The sequence below is a fragment of the Leucoraja erinacea genome, chromosome 19 (assembly GCF_028641065.1).
Source record: "Leucoraja erinacea ecotype New England chromosome 19, Leri_hhj_1, whole genome shotgun sequence".
In the NCBI taxonomy this organism is placed as follows: domain Eukaryota; kingdom Metazoa; phylum Chordata; class Chondrichthyes; order Rajiformes; family Rajidae; genus Leucoraja; species Leucoraja erinaceus.
Window position 1 is genome coordinate 16,552,782 of NC_073395.1, and position 13,394 is coordinate 16,566,175.

Consider the following 13,394-nt stretch of genomic DNA (forward strand, 5'->3'; position numbering starts at 1 on the left):
AGATCTTTGGAGTTTACTTATAGAATAGTAGATGCCTGAAGGTTGAGTTTGAGTACAGAATCCAAGCAATAATTATTGGATACTTCGAAATTATTTACTGCCCAGAGTCCAAATAAGAATTTAATTATAAAATCTAATCAATAGATGTTGAGAATCAAATGGCGAATCCAAGGAAAAATCTATAATCTTACTGAGAACTGAAGGATTTGTAAGCAGAATCAGTAATAACGGAAGGAATTTGAGTTTAGATGACAAATATTTGTTGTTTATATCTTGATTAACATCGAGCTGGAAATTGGTTTTATTGTATAAATAGACTAAAAAGCTATTCAATAGGTTTGGGGTAGTTGAAGTCAATTATGTGCAGATTCTAACTGGATTTTTTTAGCATTAGAAGCAAAATAAATAGTGAAATTTTTAATAGGTGGAAAATAATATTTGAAATACTCTGCAGAACATGCACTATCTGTGAACCGAGAGATAGAGTCAATGTTTCAGACCAATGGCTTTTCTTGGAACTGGGAAAAGTTAGAAGCGGAATGGATTTTGTTGTTTGGAGAGTGAGGGGGTGTCGGATAGAATGGAGACCGGGAGAGACTAAATAACACAAGTGTTGGTGGTGCCTGTTGAGAAAAGTTGGTGATGGTGTGCCTAGACGATGCGCAAGTAAGAGGTGGCGAATAAAACCGTATTGTTGTTGTTACGAAATAAATTTGAAATAGCAGAAGAGATGAGAGGAATAAAAGAATTGACTGCAGTAAATGTGAGATACAAGAATTGAACGTGTAGGAACGAACTGCAGATGCTCATTTAAACCCAAGATAGTCACAAAAAGCTGGACTCAGTGGGTCAGACAGCATCTCTGGAGAAAAGGAATAGGTGACGTTTCGGGTCGAGATTCTTCTTCAGAATGGAATGCCTGAAACTGTTGGCTTTGTTGTTGAGCTGAGGACTGTATTGAGCCCAGACATAAGATGAGGTGCTGCTCCTCGAGCTAATAGCATCCAATAATGTGGAGGGACAGCAGTATTTCTAGGCAGATATTGGAGTGAGTGACAACCCAGAGGTAAAAAAAAAAGATTTGGATGGTTTAAAATAAATTAACAGATTGTCCAGGTCAATTCTGGGCATGAACCACATCTTTTTCCTTTAGCATCTTTTAGCAACTGGTTAGCATCTAATCAAGACATTCAGATGATCTATGTTCAGAATAATATCTAACTGGAAGTGAGTTCTAGGCTGGGATATAGTTGAGGAATTTGGACATTTTATACATTTTTATATAAGAAAATGCAGATGCTGGAATATTGTGCAAAACATAAAGTACTGGAGTCAGTGGGTCAGACAGCATCTGTGTAAAGAATAGATAGGTGATGTTTCAGATCAGGACTGAATGTCAGAATCAGGCTGATTTTTATGTTAGTTTAAAGTTAATTGCCGAATAGTCTGCAACCTGTTTGATGACCCCTACGGACTGATGACCTAGGACGAGGTTAAGTCGGTGTGTTACCCAATGGTTTGAAGTGCAGGGTTATGCTATGTTGAAATGATCCGCTCCAGCTGTGTGTGTACTTACAAGAGACTGTATGACAGAGCTTTCTTTGTGTTGGTGAGTGGCCCGTTGTCTCCTGTCTCATGCATGGCGTGCCTTGTTGTGGTCTTTGATTGTGATGTGCTCTCTGGCAGGAATGGGAAAGAAAGATGACCCTCGCCTGATGCAGGAATGGTTTAAGCTGGTGCAGGAGAAGAACAGCTTGGTACGCTACGAGTCAGAGCTGATGATCTTGTAAGTAGCAAGAGTTGTGTTTCTCACAACCCGATCCATTGTTCATTTCTTTCCCTCTGGCGAGGAGCTTGAGATTGGGACCAAATGGACTGTCTCTGCACAGTGCTATGCAGCACCCTGATCCTGAATTTCAGCCAACACTCCTTAATAAGGATCAAATTTTCCACCTCTGGCATTCTGCTCTTCTATTGATAGCCTACTGACCTGAACCAAGCTACCAAAAAGTATTCAATTCAATCTAAATCATTTTAAATGACAATATTTGCTTTTGGTGTAGATAAAAGCTTTTGTTTGTGTACTATCCAATTAAATCAGATAATACTACACAAGAATACAATCGCCATATACAAGCACAAGAGGTAGATCAGAGAATAAAAATGACCAGAGTGCAGAATATAGTTTTCACCATTGTAGCATAACCGTTCCAGAGAAAAAGTCCAATGTTCACAATTGGAGGATTGGTACTGGACCCTAGCACATGAGAGAAATGTTCAGAAGACTCATAACAGAAGCAAAGAAGCTGGTCCAGAGTCTGGTGGTACATGCTTTCAAGCTTTTGTATCTTTCTGCCCAATGGGAGCTGGAAAAGAGAGAATGATCAGGGTGAGAAAGGTTGTTGACTGTGTTGGCTGCCGTCCCGACAGTGTTCCAGTCACACACAGCCCAGCAGCCCACCACTAAGCCAGTTCTGAATCCAAAGGGCCGAGTCATTGTAGACTCCATACATCTTAATCTGCTGGATCAGCCTACCATGTGGGTCTTTATCAAATGCCTTTTTAAAAACCATGCTGACAAAACCCACTCCCCTACCCTCAATGAAACACCCTTGTCACCTCCTCAAAAAACAAATCCAGGCCGTAGCCTCACTGGGTCAGATTGAATATCGCCTGGAGAGATGCAAAGTGATGAACTGTGTTTGTTTCCTGGTGTAGTGCCCGTGAGCTGGAGCTGGAAGATTGTCAGAGCAGGCTACAGCAGGAGCTCCGGGAACGCATGGCCATTGATGGTAGGTGACACTCGTGCCTATTCTCTGTCGGCCCTCTCTGATCTTTCCAGGCCAAAGACACTGGTGGATATTAGGGCCCCCTCCTAGGGATCTGTGCAACGTTTAAGTGATTCCGTGGGCCGTGGTAAGACAGCAGTGCTTGCCACAAACCAGATAAACCCAGGAGCTTCTGTCAGCATGTTGCTGCAGGTAGCTCACCATGTCTACAAACCTCACACCAAACAATCCACCCTGAGCTCCATCATGGCAAGATATTCCCAGAGGCAGAGAAAGCTAGGACATTGTCAAGTCTCTCTGCCAGGAACACATAGAGGGGAAGAGCAAGCTGCATCTTACTTACCCATCCACCTCAAAACCACCTGTCCCACATGCAGAGGCTCGATCCCCCACTGGGCCCGATAGCCACAAAAAAACACCCACAACTGGGGTGGAAGCAAATCAGCATCAACCTCAAGAAGGCAGTCAGCTGGAACAATCAGTATCCACCTTCAATCTAGATCCCTGTTTCCCCCAATATCCACCTCGTTCTCAAGGTATCTAGGTCCCTGTCCCTAGAGTATCCTCACCCTTTGTTCTAAGGATATCAAGGTCCCCTTTGCCAGAGTATATCCCCTCACATCCTAGTCTCTAGAGTTTCATCCCCAGTCTTTGTTCTAGGGGTATCTCGGTCCATGTTCCTCAGCTGTTTGTCCTGGGGGTACTTGGGTCCATGGGCCCAGGTTACCGGCACTGTATGTATGCGTGATCTTCTCCCCCTTTCCCATGGGCACGAGGCATTTGACTCGTTTTGTGACAGGCCTCAGCCCTTGCGCTGGGTGATGTCTGGACCACGAGCTGCTCCGTGCTCTGACCGTTCCCTGTGTGCTCGGCAGACAATCTGAAGAACAGCGAGGAGCTGCTGGAGGAGAAGCGGATCCTGAACGAGATGCTGGATGTGGTGGAGCAGCGGGACGCGCTGGTGGCTCTGCTCGAGGAGCAGCGGCTCCGCGAGAAGGAGGAGGACAAGGACCTGGAGGCGGTGATGCTGACCAAGAGCTACAACCTGAACTGGTCATAGACAGTCCACCTGTGGCCGCAGTCACTGAGTGCTGGGCATCAGCAGCCGGCAGGGAAGGCAAGAGAGGCTGTCTTGCAAATGGCTGGTGGAACAAACCCCTGCAGCCTTTCCACTGCCGTGTACACCGCAGAATACTACTTGTGCTGTGTTCCCAGGTGTTAGCCACACATGATCCCACCTGACCCAAGGGCAACTTCAGATATTGGCCAGATTTACAGTATAGGGCAGGTGTTCAGAGGATAAGGAACACAGGAATTTGGGGTGCTGAGTTATTTCATCAGATTCGTAGAAACTGATTCTTTTTGGTGAGGGAACAGTAGAACTGAACGGCACCGGAGCTCGAGAGAGAGAGAGAGAGAGAGCCCTTGAGTGAGTATAGACCTGGTTCAGTCCACCAATTCTTCCTCCATGCGCATCAGAAATAGATACGCTGCACCCTGAGGTGGAGGCTTGCTCCTCTTGTTTACCCAGTCCAGAGGGGCAGCTGCCCTTCACAAGCCGGCCCATAGGTATTTATGCAGCTTGCTGCCGCTGATCTGGGAGCTTGAAGTACTGAGCACAGAGTGAGCCACTCCCAGCTGCTGTAGGATCCAGTTACCTTTCCTTTGGGGAGGGTGAGCCGTGTGTGATAGAACACACGCAGGAGCAAAAAAACATTTAAATGCCATGACGCAAGTAAAGGGAGGGGGAATATACCAGTGGTGGGGCATTCAATGGAGTCCAGCGACCTGCCACCATTTAACAAGCACAGGGCAGCTTACCCTGTTCCCACCTGTTCACTTACACGCTGTACTCCTTCCAACTCTAATTTAGTTCACTTGAACATTGTACCTCCTAAAACTCCTCATGGTCACATTTACACATCCCACTTGCTCCCATTTGCATCCCAAAGGCTTTTCACTGTATCTCGGTACATGTGACAATAAACTAAACTAAACTAAACTCCAGTAAATACAACACAGATCGCTCCAGTAAAGACAACATCGTCCACTCCAGTATACACAATCTAGCCCAGTGCGAAGGGGATTCGGAAGAAATCCCAGCAATACCTAGCAATGGGATGCCCCCTTGAAAGAAATGTTTAAGAGGAGGTTGGATGGGCCTTTCAAATCAAAGGGTACAGGTCATGCTGATTTAGATAAGTAAAGGTGAATGGAGTGGTGCAAAGTGACATCTGAGCGGCCAGTTTCTGTGCCATAGTTCCAGAATGTAGCTCCCATCATTGCACCATGACAAACGCGCACATCACTGCACACTCACGTTCTGTATCTTACCAGATCTAACCCTTCATATTTACACACGTGCACGCACCCATCCCATCCATCGCAACATCACCATCACACCATGTACCCATGCACTCCCAACACCAATGAGGAAATTATTTAAGAGCTACCTTTTCTCTCATGTGAGGACCAGAAATGGACACGGTGCGGCACGTGTGGTCCAGTTAGCATGTTACAGTCTTTGCAAGATCTCGGCTCTCGTAGTCTGCATTTTGACCAATAACAGCAAGTATCCCAGATGTCTCATTAACCATTATCTACCATATCTGGGACTTTCAGATCCAACGGAACGTACACTCCAAACCCCTGCTGGAGCGATATTTCCCACTATCCTCTTGCTTGGTTGTGTCTGCCTTCCCCAAATGCATGATATTATCCATCTCCATATAACATTGCCTGTCTGACCAGACTGGTGATTTCTTTGTTGGTTGTGACTTTCTTCTTCACCGTTAGTCACGTGGCCACGGTTTACATTACTGCAATCGCTTTACCATATTACCCAGAGTTAAGTCCAAATCATTGATACACAGCGACCATTGAGCCTTCTGGTCTCAACTGCAAACAGCCTCCCATTCACCAATGACCAATAATAGCTTTAGTTTTCTCCCTCAGAGTAGGAGTGCAGATTGGCAGTCTCCCTTGAATCCCATAGGTTTTATTTTCTTCCCATGGGATGGGATGTGGTCAAAGGTTTTGCTGAAATCCATGTATGTACTTAGATGCCATCATCACCCCCTTCTCAAAAAATATCTAATTTGTCTTCCTCAGCCTTCCCAAACAAATCTATGTTGGCCATCCTTGATTAAACCATGATGATTCATCATTTCCCACACTGATCTCAGACCTGGCTGAAGTAATAACTTGCTCTCTTCCCTACCTTCCTTTTCTAAAACAATGCCATTCTGGTGACCCTCCACTTATTTTACAGCTGCTCCGAGGGAGGGCTGGAAATTGTCCATGTCGACCTGCTTGGACACCAAGTGTATTGCATCCAACTCCCCACCCTTGAACAGGCACCCTTCCTTCTCCATCACGCTCCACCCACCCTGCCATCACTTCCTTCCAGATGAGTCACCAGCTCCTGTATCGACTTCTACCTGTCGCTTTGTTCTTGTAAATCAATGAACTTTAGAAATCACAGGTTTTTCCTCCCGTCCCGCACGTCACAAGCATCCAACCATGCCCAACATTTATTTCCTTATCTCTGCAACCTTTCCCAGCCATTCTGCATTTCCCCCACCACAATCTCATATGCTTATATACTAACCATGTCCCGCTCTGCGCATTATTCTGCCCCTATACACTGCATCAGTTTATCATTCCTACTCGGGATATGCACGGCTCCTATCATTGCCCACGCCTAGTTGCGCTAAAGAAGTAGTGAGTGAGTCGCTTTCTATTGAAAGAACTCTCAGGGTGCTACTTAGGTAGGGAATTCCAAGACATTGATTCAACAATGATGAAGGAACAGTGAAGCCACTCCAAGCCGGGACAATTGCAGAGAGATTGTATATTTAAGCACTGATCCTGTCAGGTAACCTTTCAGTTTTATTTCAGCGTGAGACTGCATCAGCATTGGGCTGGTGGTGTTCCCATGCATCTGCTTCCCATTCCCGTGGCCATAGCTGTCGCAGAAGTGTGGCAAGGAACTGCAGTGCATCCTGTTGCTAGTCAACAAGGTACCTCTCTAAGGTACTGGAGGGCAGCTGGTAATTTAAACTAACACGCAAACATCCTTTACTGCACTGCTTGTGCAAGGAATTAATGTTTGGGGTGGTGCTTGAGGAGCTAACCATGCTTTGTCCTGAATGTTGAACTTGTAACAGCACTCGTACAGGCAGGTGGACAGTATTCCATCCCACTCCTGGCTTGCCTCAGGGACTGAGAAAACACTTTGGAAGTCAGGAAGTGAGTCATCCACAGCTAGACACACAATGTCCGACCAGCTCCTCTCATGGACACCATATTCATGTACATGGTCTAATTTCTGGTTCAAAGACAATGCCCAGGGTATGGATGGTGGAGATTCAGTAATGGGAATGCTATCAAATGTCAATAGGGGGTTGCTAGAGCCTCACTTGTTGAGATAATCATTGTCTGGTACTTGTGAGGTGCAAATGTTACTTGGCACTTACCAGCCTGTGCCTGAATATTGTCCAGGTCTTGCTGCATGTAGACATGGATTGCTTCAGTACCGAATTTCCATTGCAAATGGAACTGAAGACTGTGTGCATGGGTTCCCGTGTGTGTGGGTGGGTGGGTGTGTGTGTGTTTCATTGTGTCTCAGCTCTCTTTCAATGTGGTCAGGGTGACAACAGTTTGGACCTGTGGTTTAACACAGTATTATGTACAGTTGAGTGTGTGGGTGTGTGTATGATGCGGCACAGAGGGGTACAAATATATTTAAGAATGAAATCCTGTGGAATGTAATTCCAGAGGTCAGGTTTGAAGATTGTTTCTGTGACTTTGTGGCTACGCTCAAACTGGAGTCTGAGTCAGACGGAGAGCAAGATGCAGCCCAGGGGCTGGAGAGAAGGCCCTGCCTACTGACAGCCTCTCTGGGAGAAGATTTATAGGCCGAGTTGGTCTGTGAATCAGGTCAGTTCCCAATGGGAACGTGATTTAATGTGATTGTACAGTGTGCTTTATACATTTAAAATACATCCCTTTCATTCGGTTTTGCATGCTGAACCCTCACTGGGACAACGTTCCCAGCTCGGGCTTGCTCCTGTAGTTATAGAGTTGTACGGCACGGAAATGAGTCCTTCGGCCCGTCATGTTCATGCCGATCTTTTTTGCCCAACTACGTTAATTTGCCTGCATTGGAACTGTCTCAATGCTTCTTAAACGTAGTGACTGTATCTTGCAGCCTGCTATGTCAGTGCTGGGTTCCCTTGCAGGGATCAAGCAGTGAGACCTGGGTATGCTGGAGGAACCCGGCCCCACGGTCCCACCCCCCCCCCCCCCCCCCCCCCCCCCCCCATTTCTCTCCATGACACTCCGCTCTCACGCCTCCCTCTAACACATCACACTCCTTCAAGAGCTTCAGCTGGTTGGCAAAGCCCTGTGCCAACTGTGACAATTACAATTTATGAGAAATCCACATGAAGAATTTAAAAAAACAACATTATTACAATCTTATATGAAACTAACACTGAAACCATTCAGTTCCTGTCTCCTATGTCTCAGAGAGTCATACAGCATGGAAACAGACCATTGACCCACTGAGAGCATTGACCATCAACCACCCATTTCCATTAATCCCACTTTTTAAAATTCTCACATTCCCAAAACCTCCCCCAGTTTCTACCACTCACCTGCACGCACGGCAATTTACAGCCCGGTGGTGCAGCGATCGAGTTGCTGCCTTACAATGCTTGCAGCGCCAGACACGGGATCTATCCTGACTACGGGTGCTGTCTGTACAGAGTTTGTACGTTCTCCCAGTGACCTGCGTGGTTTTCTCTGAGATCTTCAGTTTCCTCCCACACTCCAAGGACGTACAGGTTTGTAGGTTAATTGGTTTGGTGTATGTGTAAATTGTTTCTAGTGTGTGTAGGATAGTGTTAGTGTGAGGGGATCAATGGTCGGCACGGACACAGTGGGCCGAAGGGCCTGTTTCCACTCTGTATCTCTAAACTAAACTAGTCTATTCACCCAGCAACTTGTACATCCTGAGGACGTGGGCGGAGCACCCGGAGAAAACCCATGCGGTCACAGGAAGAGTGAACAAGTTCACCTCCTCTTCCAACCTCATCTATTGCATCCGCTGCTCTAGGTGTCAACTGCTCTACATTGGTGAGACCAAGCACAGGTTTGGCCATTCCTTCGCTCAACACCTCCGCACAGTCCGCATTAACCAACCTGATCTCCCGGTGGCTCAGCACTTCAACTCCCCCTCGCATTCCGAATCCGACTTTTCTGTCCTGGGCTTCCTCCGTGGCCATAGTGAGTCCCACCACAAATTGGAGGAGCAGCACCTCATATTTTGCTTGGGTAGTTTACACCCCAGCGGTATGAACATTGACTTCAGGTGGTGCTTGCTTTCTCCCTCCTTCCCCTCCCCTTCCCGGCTCTCCCACAACCATGTCCATCTGTCTCTCTATCCGCCTTCCTGTTGTTCACACTCCCTCTTCTCACAACCCCATACTTTACTGTCTCTGAAGCCATTCAATCTTTTCTCTCCCTTAATTCCACATTGTGCAGTCTTTAAACTCCCTCCATCCCAGTCTGTACACACACTATCTAAATCCCCACCATCGCATCTCCCCGTTTTTCATTGTATCTGTATCTCAGCATACTTGTGCATATGACAATAAACTACTCAAGTCTTCTTACACTGAGTTCTCCCCCTTCCTTCCAATCCCACATTGTACCTTTGTTTTAAACCCACTCCATTCTGCACTCACACTGAACATTCTTAGCTCCAGACCAGCATGTAATCTCCCTGTGTAGCTGCGTGCTGTCGCACACTCAGAGGGATACACACTAGGGCTACAGAACCGGACAGGAGTGGATCATTATCTTTCATCTGCTGTGGATTGAACACACAGGCTTCCTCTGAAGGACTCCAGTTTGCGGTGTTGGGGCGATTCCAGTGTAGAATTTACTCCACAGAATGTAAATATGCCACTTATTATTCTGTGACAGGCTACATACTGAGATGTGCTTTGGTATCATTTGCACTCACTTGGATAATAATTATCGTTCTCAATGTGTGATGGTGGAATAAAGTTATTTATTAACACTTGGTATGATACAAATTTATATATTTAAAAAGAACATGTTTATCCTCTGCCTTTTTATTTGCTTGTGTTTTCGTTTGTTTCTCGTGTGGGCAACATGAAACTACATAATATCCATGAAGATATTAACAGAAAAGGGTCCATTCCTGCACTTTCTGAGTGTAGTCTCACAAAATGAAATCTTCACCTAATATTGACCAGGTGAAAAAAGGAATGGTAACACAAGAACTGAATTCTCGAGCAAAAAGAATGGTCTTCTCTTCAAAATGCAATTGGCTAAATTATTGTAGGAAAAATAAATTACTGGGCAGTGGAGGAAGAGGACGCGAATGGGTAAACACTTCCAAAGAAACAGCATTGACATGATGGGCCAAATTCATTCATACTCACGGATGGTTGGTGCCAACGCCTATTTAATTCATATCTTTCATCCACTTCCCCAACCTCCCACATTCCACCACTCAGCTGCATACTAGGGGAAATGTAAATAATCATAACTAGACTAAGTGGGACACGTTGGGTCCCATGTTCACATGGGTGGGCTGGTCGCCCAATGCAATATTCCACTTCTCCACCAATTCCAATATTGGTGGCCAGAGGAGGGGGTGGGGGATTTCTGGAGCGCTAGTATGAGTGTTGTGGACTGAAGGGACTGGTTTCCAGAGGGCTAGTATGGACATTGTGGGCCAAAAGGATTCTTGGGGTGGCTGCTCAGTCACTCAAGCCTGATGTACTGGTAGCTCACTCACGGCTGGTGGGCTGGCAGTTGACCCACGGCTATTCCGTGAAATTCCATTTCAAGCAGGGTGCAAGGCCACCAAATTCAAGTGCAGTTTCATACCACTTCAAGCAGGGTGCAAGGCCACCAAATTCTAGTGCATTCATGCCATTTTAAACAGGGTGCAAGGCCACCAAATTCTAGTGCAGTTTCATGCCATTTCAAACAGGGTGCAAGGCCACCAAATTAAAATGCAGTTTCATACCACTTCATGCAGGGTGCAAGGCCAAATTCAAATGCAGTTTCATACCATTTCATGCAGGGTGCAAGGCCACCACATTCAAATGCAGTTTCATACCATTTCCAGCAGCATGAAACCACCATAAAACCAGCAAAAAACACACAAACACCACATAAACGCCACACTCACAGTTCAGTAGACATTCAGTGTGTCCAGTTGAATCACAGCTGAGTCGTGACCTCTCCCTCCCCCATCTTGCAGAGACTGAGCCACACCCACACTTCCGGGTTTTATAATCCCTCTCACCGGAAGGGGCGTGGCCTTCATGGCGTGATTGACAGGAGAGAGATTCTCAACATTTTTTAAACACTAATAACACTTATTTTCTATTGACGGGAAGAATCCGCTGCACCTGATGAGCAGAGGGGGACTGAGTAAGATGGCCAAAATCACAGCCGTAAGTGATAGCGTTTTATCTAAAATCAATATACAGTGCAAGCTGGAAGTTGTCAAGCTTAGACTTTTAATCATTTGCCATTTCAAACAACCACCACCAACAACTATTTGCAGTGCTTTATTTCAAACCAACCACCATTTGCTGTGCTTTATTTCAAACCAACGACATTAAGGGCACTCAAGGTCAGTGCACACTCACACTCACAGTTTAGTAGACATGTGTTTAGTGTTATTCACAGCTCAGACTGAGAGACATGACCCCCTCGCTCCCCCATCTTGCAGACACTGACTAAAGCACTCAACACTTCTGAGTTTTATAGTCCCTCCGGAAGGGGCGTGGCCTTCAGGAGAGAGAATCTCAACATTTTTTAAACACTAATAACTTTTATTTTTAATCGATGGGAAAAATACTCTTGTCCTGCACGGGGAAGGGGAGTAAGATGGTCAAAAATCACAGCTGTAAGTGACAGCGTTTATTCTAAAATCAATATACAGAACAAAAGGAAGCGGTCAAGATCAGACTTTTAGTAATATAAATTATAATCATATTTTATTAGCCAAGAATGTTTTGCAACATACGAGGAATTTGATTTGCCATACAGTCATACTAATAAAAAGCAACAGAACACACGAAATACATTTCAACATAACCATCCACCACAGTGACTCCTCCACATTCCTCGCTGTGATGGAAGGCGAAAAAAAAGTTCAATCTCTTCCCTTCATTGTTCTCCCACAGTCGGGTGCCTCGAGCCTTCCGTTGACGGGACAATCTTGACTCCCGTAGCCGGCAGCAGGCCCTCCACGTTGGGGCAATCAAGCTCCTGCATCGGGGGGATCTCAACTCCCCGCGCAGGGCCATTCTGACCCCGGGTCGATGCTGGTCGAAACCTTCTGTGACTTTGGAGCTCCCGAGACTCCCCAATGTTGAAATCCACAGGACGCGGTTGGAGCGTCGATCCCAGGCAAGGAATCGGCCCTGATGCAAGTCCACGCCCCGCGGTGGGGCTCAAAGTCAGTCCCGAGGAAGGTCCTTCCGCTCCACGATGTTAGGCCGCAGAGCGACCGGAGATACGATCGCATCTCCTGCAAGGTAAGAGATTTTTTCCTTGCTCGAAGTTTCACCCGGCCCCCTCGTCCACCTCCCACATAAAGCAAACCAGAGAGCATTAACACAAACTTTAAAAACACTAAAAATAAAAAGACGAAAAGACAGACAAACTGTTGGCAATCAATCTACCAACCCACCCATCTTTGGGGAACCAGTACACCCAGAGGATACCTACATTGTCACAGGGAGAATGTGCTAACTCCAGACTGCCAGCACACAAGGCCAAGATTAAACACGGTCACTGGAGCTGTGAGGCAGCAGCTCTACCAGCTGCGCCACTGTGCAAACATTCACATTTCCAGGTCTTGACTGAGAAACATAGAAATTAGGTGCAGGAGTAGGCCATTCGACCCTTCGAGCCTGCACCGCCATTCAATATGATCATGGCTGATCATCCAACTCAATATCCCGTACCTGCCTTCTCTCCATACCCTCTGATCCCCTTAGCCACAAGGGCCACATCTAACTCCCTCTTAAATACAGCCAATGAACTGGCCTCGACTACCCTCTGCGGCAGAGAGTTCCAGAGATTCACCACTCTCTGTGTGAAAAAAGTTCTTATCATCTCGGTTTTAAAGGATTTCCCCCTTATCCTTAAGTTGTGACCCCTTGTCCTGGACTTCCCCAACATCGGGAAGAGCAAAAATCTTCCTGCATCTAGCCTGTCCAACCCCTTAAGAATTTTGTAAGTTTCTATAAGATCCCCTCTCAATCTCCTAAATTCTAGAGAGTATAAACCAAGTCTATCCAGTCTTTCTTCATAAGACAGTCCTGACATCCCAGGAATCAGTCTGGTGAACCTTCTCTGCACTCCCTCTATGGCAATAATGTCCTTCCTCAGATTTGGAGACCAAAACTGTACGCAATACTCCAGGTGTGGTCCTCAGTGGAAGGTGGCAGTGACTTTCAAATCAACGTTAGAGAAATGAAATCTTCCCTTCAGCAGGTCCCCTTAAAATCCTGCCTGTATCAAGTTCAAGTTTATTGTCAT

General features: G+C 46.1%; 1 protein-coding gene across 1 annotated transcript in view; it reads left to right on the forward strand.

Annotated features, from left to right (window-relative positions):
• LOC129706261 (F-actin-monooxygenase MICAL3-like) overlaps positions 1–9,882 on the forward strand; it is a 206,920-nt gene extending 197,038 nt beyond the window's left edge. The window contains exons 37-39 of the mRNA XM_055650410.1: positions 1,687–1,786; positions 2,719–2,792; positions 3,665–9,882. Coding sequence (XP_055506385.1) covers positions 1,687–1,786; positions 2,719–2,792; positions 3,665–3,849 — 359 coding nt within the window. The 3' untranslated portion in view covers positions 3,850–9,882. The remainder of the gene's footprint in view (positions 1–1,686; positions 1,787–2,718; positions 2,793–3,664) is intronic.
• The last annotated feature ends 3,512 nt before the right edge of the window (positions 9,883–13,394 follow it).